Raw genomic sequence first — 18,846 nt, 5'->3', positions numbered from 1 at the left:
TCTCATTTGAGATACTGATTCATTGATTCATTTCACACAAGAATCTGTATTGATGCCAGAAAAAGTCCACAAATGTTAAGAACCGTAACATTATTTTCTAGTAGTGTAGTTAAAGCAGCCGCATAATGGGTTAAATAATTTATACATTGGTTTTGAATGTTTAGCACTTTTTAGAATAAGACACATACAACGCAACTTAAGTAAGCCTCTCGAGCTAAATCAGCTATTGTATTATTTCAAACGGTTAAAAGGTCACACTGCTGAAATTATTATTGAAGTAACCTGCAACATTTGCATGAGACGCATTTTATGGTGTGTGCTCGCGATTGATACTAAGTGTACAAACAAACAACCGACACTGTTCCTCATCACAGCGATGTGAGATTTGTTGTGAATGAAAACGAAAACGATCTCCCCGCTGCGAACTTTCTTACGCAGATGAGATCGTGCGCTCAGTCTTGGCCGCTTCTGAACGCATGGTTGAAAGGGAAAGAGAAAGATCCCATCCCGGTTCGGGTGGGTCGAATCGGATGGATGGTTGGATAGATGGATGGGCCGCTGAGAAAGTGCACTTTGCGGTGGAGCGAAAAGCCGAACACTCTTCAAGACGGTGCGCTGTCGAGCCCCACCATTCGACGAGCCGAGTCTAGCGAAACCCGTGCGAATCGATTCCGTCGGAGCTGGTGGGAACGTGGCTTCGTGCGTTCGTCTGGAGTGCAAGGAAATTCGTCTCGGTCGGAGCCTACCGATCTATGGTGGCGTTAAGATAGCTTGCATTTCAACGTTGATCGTCCACCGCACAGGACGTTGGGTTTCGGAGTCTTGCTCCTCAGTGTGAATCGCTTGCATGGATTCTTTCTAACGCAGCTCGCTCTGTGTCGTGACCATCCTGTCCGAGCTGCCCGCAGGTTCTTCTTGTGGCGTTTGTGCAAGGGTGTCGTGTGTGACCTTGTGCTCGTTAAAATTGTGCAACCGTTCCAGTTGGTGCCAATAACAGTGTACAGTGTGCTAGCAGCAGTGGTCTAGGGTTGAGGTTTCGACTTTCCTAGGTAGAGGTATCGTTAACCTCAGGATAATCGTGAAAGCTCAGTGAACGGTGCAAAGGATTGGCCACTATACGGCTTGCAATTTGGTAGTGTGCGTAGTGAAGAAACAAGGAATCAAAATGAAACTGCCAGCGTTGCTGTTCAGTTTCGGGCTGATAACAGGTGTGCTATCGCAAGGATTTGGACAGCAGCCGCCACCATTCCGACCGGTGAGTAGCACGAAATACGACAGCAGTAACAACAGCAGCAGCAACAACAAAAAACTGACGACTCCAAGTCAGCTCTCACTTTCTCCGATTCTGCCACACTTGATCCGCACCGTGCACAATAATAGCAGCAACAGACAATATTGATAAAGTGTGAGAAACAGGGAGAGTGACGTCGAGAAAAGGTGTGCGCATGCAAGAGAGCGCACCACCAGGGGTGAAAGATAGGAAAGCGTTTCATAGCTCCAACGAAACCGGTCTGTGACAACGCAGCCATCTTTCTTCCGCAGACATCTCGTGCAGAAGACGGCACGGGACGTTGTGCCAAAACCGGACAGGAAATGCTACGCAGCCCTAGTCCGGCCTGCGTTGTCCCGAAACGTGAGCTCCCCCCGCCCGAAAAAAGGCTACGCCCGAAGAAACAGACAGATAGAGCGAAAGAAAACGGCAGTTTGCTTGTGTCGAAGGCCCTAAAGTTTTTGCTTTACCGAATCTTGCCCGAAAGGCCACGACCGGATTCCAACGCAAGTGGACCCGCGCTCACTCGGACTAGACCTTTTTGCCAAGCACTTGGCAGCACCGACAGTAAAGGCACAGTAAAACAAAAAAAAAAACAATCAAATCGAACGCCCCAAAAAGCCAACCCTAGCCGATACACACAGGAAGTTACACGATCTGGTCGAACTTACGCGACATTGACAGCAGTCCGACCCGGGTTCGTTTTTGCTTCCTTTGACCTTTAAGGTCTTTCTTGGTCGTTTCGAATTTTCTCTTTCACTTTGCAATTCCACTGACGCTACTGCGCGAAGGAGAAGCGAAGAAGCTAGTTTGGTGAGCTGCGGGATGATCGCGATCTTCCGTGATCGGCCGCACTGGGGATCACGTTTGGCGTGCACCGTTTGAGCGGGCACTGTTTACTTAATCCAAGGGGATCTTACGACATTTAAAAGCTGCACTCGTGCACCAAAATAGTCAGTGAAATCGTTCTCTGTTCGGATGGTTTGGGAAATTTGCAATTTTAATCTACAACCTGCCAATGCGCAGTGGAGCTGGTTGTGTAGCACCTGGCGGGAGTTAGAGTGGATCGGGAATATTTCAGATTGTTTTTGTTGTTTAAATAATTCTGCTATGAACTTTATGTAATATTGTGCATTTTGTTGTAACTGATCATAACATTCAAAACCTCAAATCTACTTAGTGATTTCTCCTATCAAAAAACCTCTTCCGGTTAGCATCAGCCTCACCTGCCTGAGAGGTTAAACCGTCGAAAAGGGAAGCAATAAGTTGATTCTTTCGCAACAGTGCTAATATTTGTAGTCGCAGTTATAAACATCATTGTTGAGTCTGCAAACAGTGCTCACCTCGTAACACTATGGCAGTCACATCAACCACTGAAAGTGAAGACGCTAGTGTGCGTTCATTGAACTCATGGGGAATCAGCAAGTGAGCGAAGCATCGTCGCGATTCGCATCGGTTCCAGCGTCCCACTGACTGGGAAGTGATGAACAGAGGTCCGGGGTGCGATGAAGGTGGTGATCAACGATCTTCTCCTTTTGACGCGCGCGTCTAGTTATACATACGTACGTGTGTAAAGGCTTATGCCCGTTCGTGAATATGCGTTAGCTTACAGTACGCGGGAGCAGTAGGAAGTTCTTTCCACGACGCAAATAACGATGTTGTCTTTGTCGTCGCATTCGTGACCTACTGAAGACACACACGGCGTGGCTGGATGTTTAGCAATGTAGTGTTTCTTGCTCGTGTGTACTTCACCTTCAACGAGACACAAGCAGCGAAAGGTGACAAGAAGAAAAAGGAACCGCAAACCGCAACGAAACGCTTCGCGATGTAGCGTGGGCACTATCGCTCATATGATCGGAAGGAAGGACCGGCGGAGCGCGTGTCATGAAGATGTGTCTCGAAATCATTAGGTCGGCGGGAGGGGGGGGGGGGGAGGGGAGCTGGGTTGGTAGGAATGTCATCAAGAAGATCGTCTGCTGTAGTTCCTCTCTACTCCACGAGAAAGGTGTTTGGAAGAAAGTGAAATATTCATCGGTATGTTACGGCAGCTTTATTCCCTTTCACGCGCGCGCGCCTGCCCTGCCCTCAGCAGGTTTGCCACTCGTGAGCCGATGCAACACGGGGCCCGATGACAACGGTCGAGGACCAATGTCGTCAAGCCATCGAATTCCCGGCTCGAGCAGACGCAACTGCACATGAAACATTCATTCGTTTATCATTTTCATTTTCAACGAGTGTCAGCGGCGTTGTTTTTTTCTTTTATAGTTCGCTTCCTGCTTGTCCTACTTCAGCGTACACATTCCTTTTCGGATGTAAAACATTTCGCACGCGGCGAAATTTCACCAAAACTGAACCTGTTTGGTTTGCGTTCGGACGGACACATGTCTTTCCGGAGTCGGTTAGTGCTCGGTTTGGATGAGATCTGCACTGTGGAAACGAGCACTTTTTGTGCCAAACTTATTGATGTAGTTCTGGCTGCTTAATGGATGTAGTTGTAAAAGCGGAAAGCGGAATAATATGTAAGAAATTGTACTGAAAACATACGTGTGTAACAATGTAATGTATGTGTGTGTGTGCAGTCCAATTTACACAACATCAACGTTATTGCACCATGTACAACTGACATTATGTCGCAATAAGTCGCCTTGCTTCAATTGTGCTGCCCATCTTAACCAACATGCTGCATCGTGTCTTCCACTTTGCACAATTCTGCCGATCGAAAATGATCTAAGGCAAAATGATCGATACACCACATCCTCTTTTCTGGAGGGTTTGCATATCGTGAACAGGAAAAAAGCTTCCATGCTGTGAATCGTAAACAGGCAAACGAGAACATCATGCATCCAGATCTATTCAATTCTGGAGCTGAACGTTGGTTTTGCTAACGTTAATTTCTTCTTCTTCTTGTTTGGCACAACAACCGCTGTCGGTCAAGGCCTGCTTGAACCCACTAGTGAAGTGAGCTTGGCTTTCAGTGACTTATTGTTACCATAGCAGGATAGTCAGTCCTACGCATGGGTCTATTCGGGGCTTGAACCCATGACGGGGGTGTTGTTACGTTAATTTAGTGTGATATTATTGTGTTACGCTCAAACATGATCTACCAATATGGAAATGATGTCTTCAAACAACGTCCTTTCCTCGCACTGGTCGCGAACTAATGATGCTCAACAGTCCGAGTAAGTGATCGGTAACGGTAGCAGCACAAGAGCGAAAACGAACACCATTCCGATGGAGCAACACGGTTTCGTGCTCATCAATTAATCGATCCACCTGTGAAAGATACACGTGTGCAAAACCGCACCGGACCAGAACGGGTGGTGGCGCCTTGCCAATCATCGCAAGATAAACACATCATCGTAGTCAAGCACCGTGTCGAAGGAAAATGGATTTCTTTGCTGGGATTTACCGAAACCTGCACTGATCGACTTACAGACACCGCCCCAGCCCAAGAGGCGGCTTATTTTTACCGACACAAACATTATCACACCAATATTTTTCAGGCAGGGGATGGGGCAGGTCACGATATGAACAGAACCAGCGACGGATGTAAACGCTTGATGGTTTGGCTTTTTTCATTTATTGAACGAACCATTTGTTGTGGTTCAGTTTTATGGCACCGCAATCGCATACGGTTGCGCGAAGGTGCTTTAAAAAGTAAATGGATCTGTTCACAGTTATTCGCGTTATTGCCAATGCGTGATAAGCTGGTGGAAGATTTACAGCTAGGGTGTGTCACAGATGAGCGATTTCAGCTTCATTTAAAAACGCCGATTGTGAAGAGAAAATTGTGCTCGGAGCAATGGTATTGTCTGCTGAAATGGAACTTAATTTAAAAGCGGACGTGCAACAGAAGTAAACATTGAGAGCGAGCTGTTGAAAGAAATATTAATTATTAATGCTCATTCAAATATGTGTTGGTGGTTTTGAAATGGATTACAAAAAGCGAGTTGAACAATGCATCGCTGGAAACTACAATCAGACCACCAATTTGTTCGACAAATATTTGTGATTCGTGCTGCGTTTTGCACATGTGGAATGTTGTATGGTTAAATTTTATTACAGCCAGCGATTGGAGTGTACCATAATGAGTTGTGTCAATCATACCATCCTACGGTCGCCCTTTTCCGCAACGACCTGCGGTGTGTTGATTTTTCTCCCTACTAATGATTGCCCTCTGGGCAGCTCGCACAGCTCAGTGCAGGCCATTAAACGATCGTTGTAAAAATTAAATTGCGATTAAATCAATCATAAAGCCCAGTGTCTGTGGCGCGGCGGTGAGAAAATAATGGTGCCAGCACGGTCAAATACAACCGATGGTATGGTTAGAAACAGGGATAGAGAGGGAGAGGGAAAAGCGTCGTAACAGTGCCACAGAGCGCAGGCCACGCAATAGCTCAGTTTCCGGCGTGAGTTCGCACCTTAAGTTGACTCCCAACGGAAACAACATCCCAAAATGGCACAGCGCTGCCGTCAAGAGGACAGCGAAGAAAGCCGGCAAACAAGTGCGTTGGAATAATTGTTCGGACTTACATAAGCTGCTCATCCATCTCACGACGATCACGATCGTCACTGGTGCTCGATGTCGCATCAAGATGCTGCGAGTGGGAGAAGACAAAAACACAGAGTGGTGCTGTTGTTGTGGAAGTGACGGAAATACCAAGGGGAAACTTTTACTTTTCTTCCACTGTTTGGTGTGACTTTCTGGCGATTGGTGGTCATCTTCACTTCAACAACGCATCCGTTATAGTTGTGTAGTCAAGCAGAATAGTTGCCAACGTTGAAAATATACAATATTTGGTTGATCAATTACTGTTGGGTGATGATTATTAATGATTATGCAAGATACAATTGTTTGATAAAAGTAAATGTTAGGCTTGGATTTCAAATAAAAGTATCTCGTCAAGCGTACAGTTAATTACTGATCATTCCAGACGAACATCATATCATTAGACCATGCTGAAGCACAAAAAACAACACTTAAAGATCGTATACTACAATTGTTATAACAACAAAGCGTTTTGTAACCGATCGATTTAATATAAATATTAAACATCACATTCTGGGAATGTCTTGATATCAAAACTTAATCGCATAATTTGTAATTATTATAAAAGTATCATAATTCTGCTCTACGAGATAATAATTACAAAGTGATTTAAAAGAAGAAAAAAACCTACATAAAATAAGAATGATTTGGATGATTCGTCAAAGTATCGTTTAAAGAGGTGAAACCTTCGTTAGAAGAATGGACATCTTTTTGCTTCCACTTACTGTCAAACTCAAACTCTTTAACTTAAATGTACACATTAATTTTGGAAAAAACGCAAACCCCAAGACAATCATCAATTTCAATTCAGCAGCTTTCTTCCGGCCATAGATAGCACTATTTTTCTGTTCCCGGGAGTAGAATGTCAATATTTCCCCCCGGCTAATGTCACTTTCGCGACGGTATGCTGTCTAATTAATTTCAGTCAACAGCCGGCGGCCGGCATATCCATCACATTCTCCAGTCAGCGATCTACCGCCAGTGATTTACCGCGAAAATACAGGTTTAAATTGCTGCTACTAAGCCCTCTCCTCCCCCCTCGTTTAAGCTGGTGAAATTTTTGCCAACGAAACTTGCCCCGTCTTTGCACGCCTCGCAATGGCATCCCGGCGATCACGCTTTCCGAATCGCAACGCATACTGCACCGCTGTTGGTGCATTGTTTCCACCCAATGGTCTCCGATTGGCTAGCGGCACTCGTGTAAGAAGGGCAAGCAATTGCGCCAGCGGGATGCTCTTGCTCTTCCTTTAGCAAAGGGGAAACCGATTTTCATCCCAGGCTTGGCTGGCCAGTGATCAAACCCGGGCCTTCCGTTTGGCTGCAGCTTCGATCGTCGCTGTTCAATCAGGTGAATGTGGAGAACATACAGCACATCGCAAATCGCGCACAAACACACGCTAAAAACGCGATGCGCATGCATTTCGTCGAGCGAAAGCACAAACCAAGCGATCGATGTTCCCAGCCTTAAAGTGAAACCCAAAACCCAACGCCAAATCAACCATCCAACTCATCCGCCCGACGATCCGTTCGTTCGTTTGCCATTTTGTAAATTCCTGCCGTTTTTTTCACGCTGTTGTTACTTTCTTCTTCTGCTTGTTGTATGCATTCCTTCCGCCGACATCGAGCGTGTCTAGCGGGCTAGGCCGGTCTCTGCATTTGCAATAGGAAATTTCTCTCTAAAATCCGCTTATACCAAAGCCTATATCATCGCCACTGCCATATTTCGCATCTTCGAAAACAGAAGCGGCGATCAGTGCACGATTCATGCGACTCGTAAAGAAGCGACTTTCCTGGGCTGCTGCTGCTGTTCTACCCCCACCCGGCTGATGCGGATGCGCGAATACGGTCCGCGTGATAGCTAACCGGGAGGGCGGCGGTGGGGCGAATCGATTGATTTGAATGAGAAGCGTTCCGGGGTACGGGGTGAAGCGCCGAAGCTGAATAAATTAAACCCATCGCCATATGTACACACAAAGAAAGATATTCGTGCTGATGCTTACCGTTTGCAGCGAGCGGCCTTTGGTAGGAGCGCGCACGGCCCAAGGGAAACGGTAAATCCGCACACGAAAGCACACTCATCTTCGATAACGACGACACACGTGAGATGCGCTTCAGAGGTGCCGTTCGGAAAGTGCATCCAAGGAGGATGCTTTTTCTTTTCCTCTAACCCACCCCTCTCCCTCGAGTGAAGAACCATCGGGGAGCATTGCAAACAGGCGATCGATGCGCAGTTTGCCACGGCCTGGTTGTTATCCGTATGGCGAAGAGGCCTTTGGAGCTCTTCCACAAGAAGGGACATCGCGAGACCCCACGCGATTGCTATCGGCATTGATGAGTGCGCACTAATGGAACCGTTGTTGGGGTCTTTAATCTCAAGGTGGATGTAGAATTCGCGTGCGTCCATGGTTGAATACTCGCTGCAGATACGACTTGCTGGCTGGTAAATGAAGTCGTAATTGCCACCACCAATCGCACGGAAGAGAGGACAGGCATGTCTCGGTATGAGATGGTTCCACTTGTAATGGCAAATGAAGCTGTCTCGAGATGACGAGTGGAAAACAGGCCCAAAATGAGGCAAACCGCGCAGAACCTGGTAATTGCCGGGTAACCTACGCCCATGAGGTGGTCAATCGGTGGGACGCTAACACGTTGGTCCGATCGATTGTTCCATAACTGTAGAAAAGACAGTGAAATTTCACAACCGAGGGTCACAATTTGGCGCGTTTAAGTAACGGTTTTGGGGTAATTATTTACCTGCAAAAACACAGCATAATTACATACGCACGCATACGTTTACGGTAAGATGCGATGCAAGTCCTTCCAGTTGGAAAAGAACGAAGAAAGAGAAATCGCATTACAGAACTAGATTGTTAGGCAGAAAGGTTACAAGCATCATAAATACGCGTTTATGATTAGTGAAACATTTACATGGGGGATTTGAAGGTATCGTGAATGTTTATGAAGGGAATGCTGCAAATTTTCCAACGAAACCTATGCCAACTCTACAGCGAATTATCATTGAATTCGCTCGAAGGTGGAATGATCGTGATCGTAATTAAAAGTTAACACCCCCCACTGTCAAGTTACAACGCCAACCTTATTGGTTCCTGTTTGGTGTCAATTGTAGAGCACAAGTTTTCACTTTTCCTGAGTCACGCAATATCATGCAATTCGAAAACGATCGAATTTTTGCCTGCGATAGATATAAAATCGAACCACTGCATGATCGTCTCACGCATGTGCAAGCCGAGATATGAATATGAAAAACATGGAATTTCAGATTAATAATTGATTATCACGATTGTGCGAGCTTTAAACAATCCGGTTTCAAAATTAGCGAACATTTCTTCGTCGTTGCAAATCGTATTAATCGTACTAATTGGCTTATCGAAACCGTCGTAACATCAAGTTGCCGCCTCTAACTAAACATGGTTTGTTTCCCCTTACGATGGGATGGTTTGCACATCTCCAGTTTTGATTTACGATCTACTCTTTCTCCATTACAATCGTCTGCTGCAGAAGATTGATTCAAAGCAAACATTGTTCACATTGAAATACTAGCATCTTCTCGCACAGTACTATAGATGAGGTACATAAAAAGGTGTCTAGCGCTTGATTACGCACTAAATGAAGCAGCAGGCGCGGCCTATGTACGAAGACGTCGGCTGCAATGGCGGTTAAGATGTGTGGCACGGGCTGAGCATAGCTTTAGCTCGAATGCTTTTCAGACCGTTTCAAGAGCAAGACTCGCTCGTGCGGATTTCACCTGCATTTTGCGCCACTGCAACATTCCGTTTGTTCACTGTGGGTGGAACGGTTGGTAATTACAATGTTTACAAGTACAATATTTTTGTTTCTTTTCCCTTACAAGGAGATCTGGTCGGAAGGCAAAGAACTACTACATAGTCATATTCACAATTTTTATCGAATTAAACACAACAAATGATGTAATAGCTGTAACAGTTGCCTCATTAAACACAAGCTAGATGCATTCGTTAAAAAATTATGCTCTTATTAGGGATACTGAATATTAATTAGAAAATGTGTTTAACAAAACAAAAAATCGATGCTACAATTAGAGTGCGGTTAATGCTTCCTCTTGGTACGGCTAATTAAATCAAACACAAAGAACAATATGACCCATGGCAGCCAGTGGGCAGAGGTTTTTACATATACAAACATTCTCTTCGTTTCCGTTCGGCAATTAATTTCCCACACATTCCAAAGCTCAATTAGCAGGAGAAAGAGATTACATCTCAGCTTTGAACTTTTCCCTTATTTCCTTGCGTTTCAGCTACGTAGTCGGTTTATCGTCTGCCGGTCAAGTTGGTGTCATAAAATGCTACTTTTTTTGTTCGTTTTCGCTCCGAAATGGAAGCGTCTTCCGTTTACGATCCACCGAAAGCCCACGCAGCAAGCGGCAAGCGTCTACTACGGCATTCGTTTTATTAGGATCTACCGCAGTGGAGGATCGTTGTTGGGGCGTTGATCAAAAGCAGCCTCCCGGAATGCCAGCGGCTTAAGCACGCGGGAATACCAACGATTTGAAGGGGTAATATCATGAACTCAGTAAAGCGTTCGCGCAAGAAGAAGAACAGCCTTTTAAAATTTAGCGAAAGCGCTTCCAAACCCCAAAACCCGTACACGCTACAACCAGACATGATAGCACCGAAAATGATCTTCTCTGCTGAAGCAGATGGTGTAAAATATGAGAGAGGAAAAAAATACTCTTCGCGAAATGGAAAGTGACTGAGTGGTTTGGTTTTTCTGTCACGGATGATGCTCGGCCGCACGATCGTCAAGAGCACGTGTTGAAGGTTTGAAAAACAATCCAATTGAAGGCTCGAATCGAACGCACCCGCTGAAGGCCGCCGCACTGCACGAATTAGACAAGTGTAATATGCACAATTTTCTTTAATCGTCCGACCGTCTCGCTCGGTGCTAATGGATTTAATTATTATGATGAGTTGTTTTTTCGCCACCTCCTGCCGCTCGCTCATCAACCATATCGTTTGGCGATGATTCTGTGCCGTGGAATCTTCTCGGACGGTTTCACTATTTTACGTGTTTTTTTTTTTTGCTTTTTCCTATTTTTTTTTTTGGTAAATATGAGTTTGTTCCGGCGGGCAAACTTCCGCTGTAGACCGGTAATAGTCAGACCGCACGTACGCTAGTCCAATCGCCACAGCACGCACCGTGCCACTTGATTGTCAGTACTGCCATTGCAGAAGATTAATTAATTTTAATTTCTGCTTTGCTCTTTATCCGACGCACCTTGCGTCCGCTTTACATAATTCTTCACCATCGAGATATTCCAGCCACCGTTTTCAAGCAAAACCAGTCAATGGTCCTACTACAGGGCTAAGAAAAACGAATTAGAAGTAGTTTTTCATTGAATTTCTCCTTTCACGTGTACTGGGGCCGTGGGCCGACAGCGTGAAGGTGTTTAGGGTTGTCCAGGGACCAAACCGTGGCTACATCCGGTCCCTGGGGCCATAATTGACACTGGTACGGTGCAAGGTTGACGCTAATTCTGTCATTACGCCGACCACCCGATGACGATGTGAGGTGTGATGATGGAAGCTGACCGCCGTAGCGCCGTTGAAAGCCATTTCCAATTTTTCCATGATCGTCGCCCGGATCGGGAAGGGCGATCATTTGTTAGTGTCGCGTTTGGTGCTATTTGTAACGGACGTTTCCAGTGGGAGTGGAATCGGATCAACACCACCACGCTCGGAGGTTCGTTTTCCGGTTTCATTCACGCGTGACAGTTTGCTATTAATATCAACACTGTATTTAATCCACGTTGGAACATTCGTTAAAATACGTTTCTCTCTCTATCTATTTCTCTCTCTCTCTCTCTCTCTCTCTCTCTCTCTATCTATCTATCTATCTTTCTCTCTCATTCCCATGCTCTGTCATCTAAGGTACGATGAAAAATACAGCTAGATTAAAGAAAGCAATTGAAGCATCTCCATCAGAAGATGCTTAAAGTGTAAACCCACTTCACTTTCTGAAATTTAGGACAAACATATGAGAGAAATGCGGGGAGCACATTTATTTTGCATAAATTACCCTAATTATCGGCGAATGAGCTGTGACTTAATTTATTGTTTTGACTTCAACTATTTCGCATGTTACGTACTGTAGCCATGGCCGCGGATTAGTGGAAACTATCACTTTCCTACCTGCTCGTACAAAAAACACATACAAACACACACACACACACACATTTGCCCACGTGTATTCTTTAGGCAACAAACTCATTATCACTTTCAACTTCCGTCCGGTTGACCGTATCGTCGATGCGATCGGTATTTGGGTTAGCGCGGCTGTGAACGTGTGGCTTTCATTCGTCGCCCCGTGACACGGGGTGGAGAAAATGTGTGTCCCCCAAAATCCTATCTCATACCAAAACCCTTAAAAAAGGAAGAAGAAAACAGGCCTTTAACACAAGAAAGACACCTAAAAAAGCGACAAATTTCATCGATCTCAAAAACAAGGTCACCGGAGACGCTCCCGAGCAAGGCCGGGAACAGCCGAAATTGGAATAAAATATTCGCTTTTTTTGATAACATTTATAGAGCTAAAGACGTTGAGATTCCAGATTTTTCCTGCCAAACGTTTGCAAATCTACTTTCCTTAATGTTCATTTTGTGCAAAATACTGACACACAGCACATCATTCCACCCGGTGCGGGAGTTTCCAATCAGGTGGAGGCGAGCATCGCTAAAATAGGGAAAGCAATTTGTACGTTAATTTGCTCATGAATATTGAGATACTTTCCCGCTCTTTTTCTTGCTGACAGATATGTGAGTCGATTTATTTACATGTTTTGCGCGTGCCTGTTTCGCTTCACCTGAGTGGGAGAAATGGTTCTGAGCTACGGCCAACAAATCATCACTATTTTCGGGCCGATATCATATCATATTATGATCGAATGATGGTGTGAAGCACATTTGATCTTGCACGTACCAACGACGGGTGGTGGGGTCTCATGCGCTGGTGATCGTTACATTGCAGTACAGTCCATCGATGAAGTACGGGATACACTTTATGGTAAAACTATGCAATGCCATATCCGTTACAAGTGCATCCCTTGGTGGCAAGCAGCAATAGCGCATCACTTGTTACCGCAATTAATTAGGTGAGGTGACGATGCCGTGCTGGTGCTGTTCGATGCACTGGGTCTGCCCGCCTTTCGCATGATCGGTATTTACGCTAGTGATCGTGTGTAATTGAAATGAATTTGATTTGCCCTATTTAGAAAGTGCAAAACCGGAGTATTCGCCAAATGAAAGTGTGCCATTGCTACTGTTTCGTTATGTGTAGCTATTCCTCTTCAGCGAATTTGACATTGTAAAGCGTATTTATTTAACTGCTTTGCTTACAATCATTTAACCTGCTAGCTTGTAACGTTTGTTTTTCAGCATGTTTTGCAATAACCACATTGTGGCGTGAGAATACCGCCCAAACATTGTCACATAATAGGGAGGTTAAATTGCCGCATTCCGGTACCGTGCAGTCCGACACAGCCACTAGGGAAAAACAATGTACAAGTGTAGAGAAAATAACTCATTTTCCATTCGCCTTTGCAAGGGTTTAGTGATAAGTTGAGTTGCATAACTCTTGCTGTGCGTTTGTATTTGTCGCTGCAAGTGATCTGTGTGGGAAAGGAAATGCAGCAAGCCACTACTGCACTACTGACCCACCGTGAAGACGTTCGTAGCGAGGCAGGCAAGTAAATTACAGCAACATAAGCGCACATTATCTGCGTCCTGTCCTACTGTACCGATGTGTATGTTTTTCCGACCCTGACAGTGTGACCCAATAGTTAAGTACACTCCACATGCTAGGTCCACGTATTCTACACTGTTTACCACGGTCTTGTAGCAACTTTTCGGACCGACGATCAATATTCACGCTTGACCAATAGCAATTGCCGAAGATTACCGCCAAATGTGTAGGCTATTAAATGCAGCTCACAGTCGCTTTGCACAGAAGCAATTCAAAATTATGACAAAATATTTCAACCCAACGACGTCTGGTAAGGGTGAGGGTAGGGTTTTGGGTTGATGCGTAATACTTGGAGCCGTTTTGTTGTGAGCTGGCTGCAAAACGTTTCTGCAGTAAGCATATTATTCCAATTATTGTTCATCAAACGGCACCTGCGCCGTTTTTGCATTGGCGAAAAATGATGAACGTAATCGTTATTGTGAAATGATGGATGTGTGCTTTTTTTAATCCTTTGAAGTAGGGCTTGCATGATCGGAATAAATAAATACCATTTCAAGGATGAGCTCAATGAAAACGAATGAAAAATACTTTTTGCTAATTTCACCAATTTTGTTAGTTTTTCAATGAGCAGACACCGAAAAATAATATCGATTCAAGGGTGGGCTGAATGAAAACGGATTATTTTACACTAATTTGGCATATTGAAACAGTCACTAATGAACAGTCACTTTTTTAATGTGATCAAACATTCGCAAAAGCATGAAAAAAGCTTTCATGAGTTGAATGAAGAAATTATTTTTTCCTAAAATAATCCACCGATGTACATATCTATGATGCTACATGATCGTGAATGTAAAATGGACTTCAAAAAAATAATTAAATAGTAAGTCATGCACTGTTCCAGCTCAAAAAAGGTTAAAATGGCCAACTCAACCGCCCAGCCGATGTGGTACAAGTTTCATGCATGGCTACGCTTCCGACCCAAGATGATCGATAAACGATCGTACAAACCGATGGAGCAAACATTTCGATACGCTTCAATCGACCCAAACCGAACACACGTTGAGCATGCTCAGCTAGATGCAAAAAAAAAATAAAAGAAAGAAATCAAACAGCAAGAAACTACTGCTCACACACGAACCTCCCCGCCTAGCAAGTGCACAGACAAGAAGCCCCTGAAGGGGTGCTCTCGAGAGAGAAGAAAGAAAAAAAAACGATCGGCGGAACAGGTTGCTGACCACCGTCGACGAGAGATCTTAGCTCCCCGTCTGCGTGCGTCTGGCGAATCAGGTGGAAAAGCATTCCATGCATATTTGCGCCACAGCTACAGCTTTTCACTTTCTTCCCATTGCTTGCACTCCACACGGTCGGCACCAAATATGCCGTTGCATTTGCCACGGACGGGGAGGCGCCATTATGCACGTGGTCGAAACGGTTGCGGCTTGGGCAAGCGTGAGCAAACCTTCCGCTTTACCGCAACTGCCACCAGAGCGCAAAATTTATGTCGATCGGTTTCCGATGCTCATTCCCTAAGCCGCTTGGTAGTGTGCTGGGTAATAATATATTTTAATCATTTTATTACCATCATTGTCAAATCACACCCCTGGAAATGTGTGTCACCACAGAGTGTCTGGTCATCAACCCCTTTGGATATGGATTGCTTTGGGAAGTAGGAGGGCAACTCAAACCACTCAAGAACAAATCGCACGGCTAACGATCGACCGCAACACACCTTTGCGGATGAAAAAACAGAGAAAAATCACCTCAAATCCAACCGTATGGAAATGAACCAACAGAAACGGGGTGACCAACTTTGCATTCGACTACGAATGTCGCATCCGGCCGGGTATGTTTATTCAATGATCTCAACCTTGGAATTCCGACCGGGGCAGTGTACGGGCGAACTTTCACATATGCTCCGTCCAGCGTTCGCCGTGTTGCTCTTCTGACGAAATTGTCCATCCCGAAAGAGCAAGGTTCGGGTTCGCGCTGGAACCATGTTAATCAACGAGCAACTGAAATTTGAAGCAAAAGCCCTATCCCACCGTTCGCAGTTTGTTCAGTGCCGCGTCAATAAACTGAAGCCAACAATTGCGTTAAGAGCAAAACGCTTCAATTCGTTTAACAATAAACAAACTGTAGATGTTATTGTTTGCAGCGTAAATTAAATGCAAGCCGATTCGATGTGTGCCGGCTGAACGGTGGTGCGCGTGTTGTGCGGAGAAGGGTTGTTGCGTATACAGCGCAAGCAAAGTATGCATGAGACATGCGTCGTGTCCATAAAATTAGTTCTTCTTCTTAACGCGGCGTGTTGGAATAATGCCGATCAATTACTTGCTGCTTTTCCCAAGCGATCTGCAATCTGTGCCCCAAGCATATGGTGTACTACTCAGGAAGTGGCACCAGTTGGTGTGCCGGTCCCCCACCCCCATACACACAACAATGCACTCGCTAATAATATACTGCACCACTGTGAAAGGTTGGCGCAAACACGAGGCGAGTGTGATAACTTTCTTGATCTGCAGCATGAGCCGCAAACGCTTCAGAGCATCGCTGATTATTCCATCGATGCAAGCAGACACGATAAGAGGCTGTGCTGCCATATTCATTCGATGCATGCAGTTCCCGTTTTTTATCGATTCTAAAATCTGCTCCATGGGAAACGTCAGCGTGTGGCGCAACGTGCACCCGGGCAGAAGATACACATAGTATGCGCTGCCAAGTATGGGAGAAGGAGATCGCTGCTTCCAGTGCTGCGATGATGGTTCGTCTTCATCGTTTTCCCGCTTACGCCATAACGCAATCCACCGGCACCCGTAACAGTGGTAGCATAGGCAGGCGCTGGAAAAAATAAAACAAAACCCCAAGATAAATAAATTCTCTCACCGGTCCGGTAATAATTGGATCGTTGCGTTTCCCCGTTTGGGAGGGCGAGAGCGGTGGCGCTTGCCACATTACGCGATGGCGGTACTAGAGTCGTGGGAGTTTTGTGAACCCGAATTTCCAGCCCCCCCCCCCCTCCTCGGACTCCAGGTTCGCACTCATACCCACAAACAGGTCGCACTCCCTCCTCTTCCGGCTTCGGGGCCGGTTACACGTACCGCTGTGCTTTTTTTCATATGTCTTATTAATAATCATTCACGCCGGGCATTAGTTGATTCCTAAAGGCAAACAACACACCACAGCGGCGTCTCTCGCGTAACACCTTATTACGCTCATACAAATATTACGGTGAACCGGCAAAAGGGATGGATGCGAGCGCAAAGTTCAGAGCGAAAGTTCATCATTAAGTTGCATGGCTTTTGCACTGTGGCCAAAGAAACCGCCCACGGATGTGCCTGCCGGTTGGGTGGTTTGGGTGGTTTGCAAACCTAGTGGGTGGGGGAGGGGGTCTTTGCACGGCTGGAAAACCGCAAACGGGCGTCTTTACTGAGCTGCGAGAGGTGTTGCCCAGTTAGGCTCGCAAGAACTCGCAGCGATGCTAATGGACGGTGAAAGGTTAATCTTCCCGGTCCGGCTTAATGAAACGAAATACTCTTTCCCGGACTGCTCAAGAAATCAATTTGACGGCTTGCCAGGTTGAAACCACCGTGTTAAAACAAGGTGCAGTTTGGCGTAACCAAACGGCGCAGCGTGATCGAAATTAGATGAAGCTTGGTTGATTAGCGTTCGGAATGCATCGAAACGAGATTGATTTTATGGAGGCTTTTTGTTGGTAATCTCATTCACCTATCTCTCCTGTCACAATTTCTCCTGTCTTTTACCTAATTTGATTAAACAATTGACTCGCAATGCCCCACAATCGGCCGAGCCCAATTGTGTTCGGTGCCGCTGGAAGACATGAAGAAAGCTGGCAAGCAAAGGCGGACTAAACACCAACCACAAGACAATTGGCCTATGGCAGATGCGAATTGGAAGCAGATTTTGATTATTATTCGGCTATCAAACGACCGCGGTCTGCAACCTCCGCCGACTCGTTCATTCTCTTTCGCCTCATGCCTCAAGGAACCGTTCGAAAGCCATCGCACCGGGAAATAAAAAAAAACTTACTTTCACAATGAATCAACATTTACTTTGCGTTTAACTGAATGTGACCAGTGTGTGTGTGTGTGTGTTTTTTTTTATGTGTTATCCCTCTTCTTTCTATCGCTGTCACTGTTATGTTGCGACGGGCTGTTGTGGCAACTTTCGGAACACTGCCATCGAAACCTTCTCCTTCGTCTAAGACGTCGTTTTGGTGGTTTGCGTCGGAATAGTTTAGAAAGATGGATGGAGCCTACACTGTTTTAGTGACATTCCCATCATTCCTAGCTCACAAAGATCGTCGTCTGCACCACTTTTGTAAAATGGCGTCAAATCTTTTCAGAACAAATCGGCCAATTTGTCTTGTCCATTTTCACGATGCAATGCGTTCCCCCCTCCCCCTACTTCGAATGTGTCCTCGTGGGACCTGTTGAATGGTCGTGCGTGTTACCGGCTACACCCAAACCAGCGCCCTCATCCTCCGCTGACCCGGTCAGTGACCGTAAAATTAACGTTCAGCCAAGTGACAAGAGCCCAGGGGACAAGGAGTACGCGCGCTCTACGCGCTTTAGCAACAACACACAGTAGAAAGTGGCAACATATTAACAAACGTGACAAAGCGATAAAAGCGCACTGGCCAAGGAAATGGCGCTGGACATCTTATTTGAAGGCACTTCGTCAAAGGTTGCTCGGGCAAAGGTTGAGCCACTGGGCGGCTTTGAGTGGCTTGGTTGGTATGCCATGTAATTTTCGCGAGTCCATCGAATCCCACCATACCTGACCAATGACACACCGGAACCAAGCAAACGGGCATGGTGGAATTGCGTGACCACGCTAACGGTGGCGCTTTCGAATGTTTGTTTTTCGTATTGTCACTCCGGCATCACGGAATGCGGAATATGTGTGATACGAAGCGTTTATTGTTATTTCTCCCCACCACCTATTCCTCCTCCTTTCGTCTTTCCTATCGTCCTATCCCAAACGCCAAACGGAAGTGATAGTGAGCGTTTTTAGCACTTTGACTAATGTTACGGCATGCTTGCCCGTTCATCAGAGATTGGTGGCCGTTGTTTCGCAGGCAGAAAGAATAAAGCTCCCGCTTCCCGCACCCTACACACACACACGCGGGCGCGCGACCGATATTCGATCAGAGCGCTTGGGACTACCAAATTATAGACATAGATTAACTTTTCAAACTAACGGCATTGGGGTGAATGGAGGGTGGTGGAGGCTTTGCAGTCACTCGCGTCGGTAATATTATGATTTC

At 45.7% G+C, this 18,846-nt stretch overlaps 1 protein-coding gene across 3 annotated transcripts in view; it reads left to right on the top strand.

Annotated features, from left to right (window-relative positions):
* Nucleotides 1-458: 458 nt before the first annotated feature.
* Nucleotides 459-18,846, top strand: part of LOC121597566 — a 29,906-nt gene continuing 11,518 nt past the window's right edge. For 2 of the 3 annotated variants that reach the window (XM_041923407.1, XM_041923405.1), the window contains exon 1: nucleotides 460-1,255. In XM_041923407.1, coding sequence (XP_041779341.1) covers nucleotides 1,166-1,255 — 90 coding nt within the window. In that variant the 5' untranslated portion in view covers nucleotides 460-1,165. Of the gene's footprint in view, nucleotides 1,256-18,846 lie in introns of all 3 variants that reach the window. The other variant, XM_041923406.1, reaches the window with a different exon arrangement.

The sequence above is a fragment of the Anopheles merus genome, chromosome 3R, assembly GCF_017562075.2.
Source record: "Anopheles merus strain MAF chromosome 3R, AmerM5.1, whole genome shotgun sequence".
Taxonomy (NCBI): Eukaryota; Metazoa; Arthropoda; class Insecta; order Diptera; family Culicidae; genus Anopheles; species Anopheles merus.
This window is presented reverse-complemented; position numbering and strand designations above follow the sequence as displayed.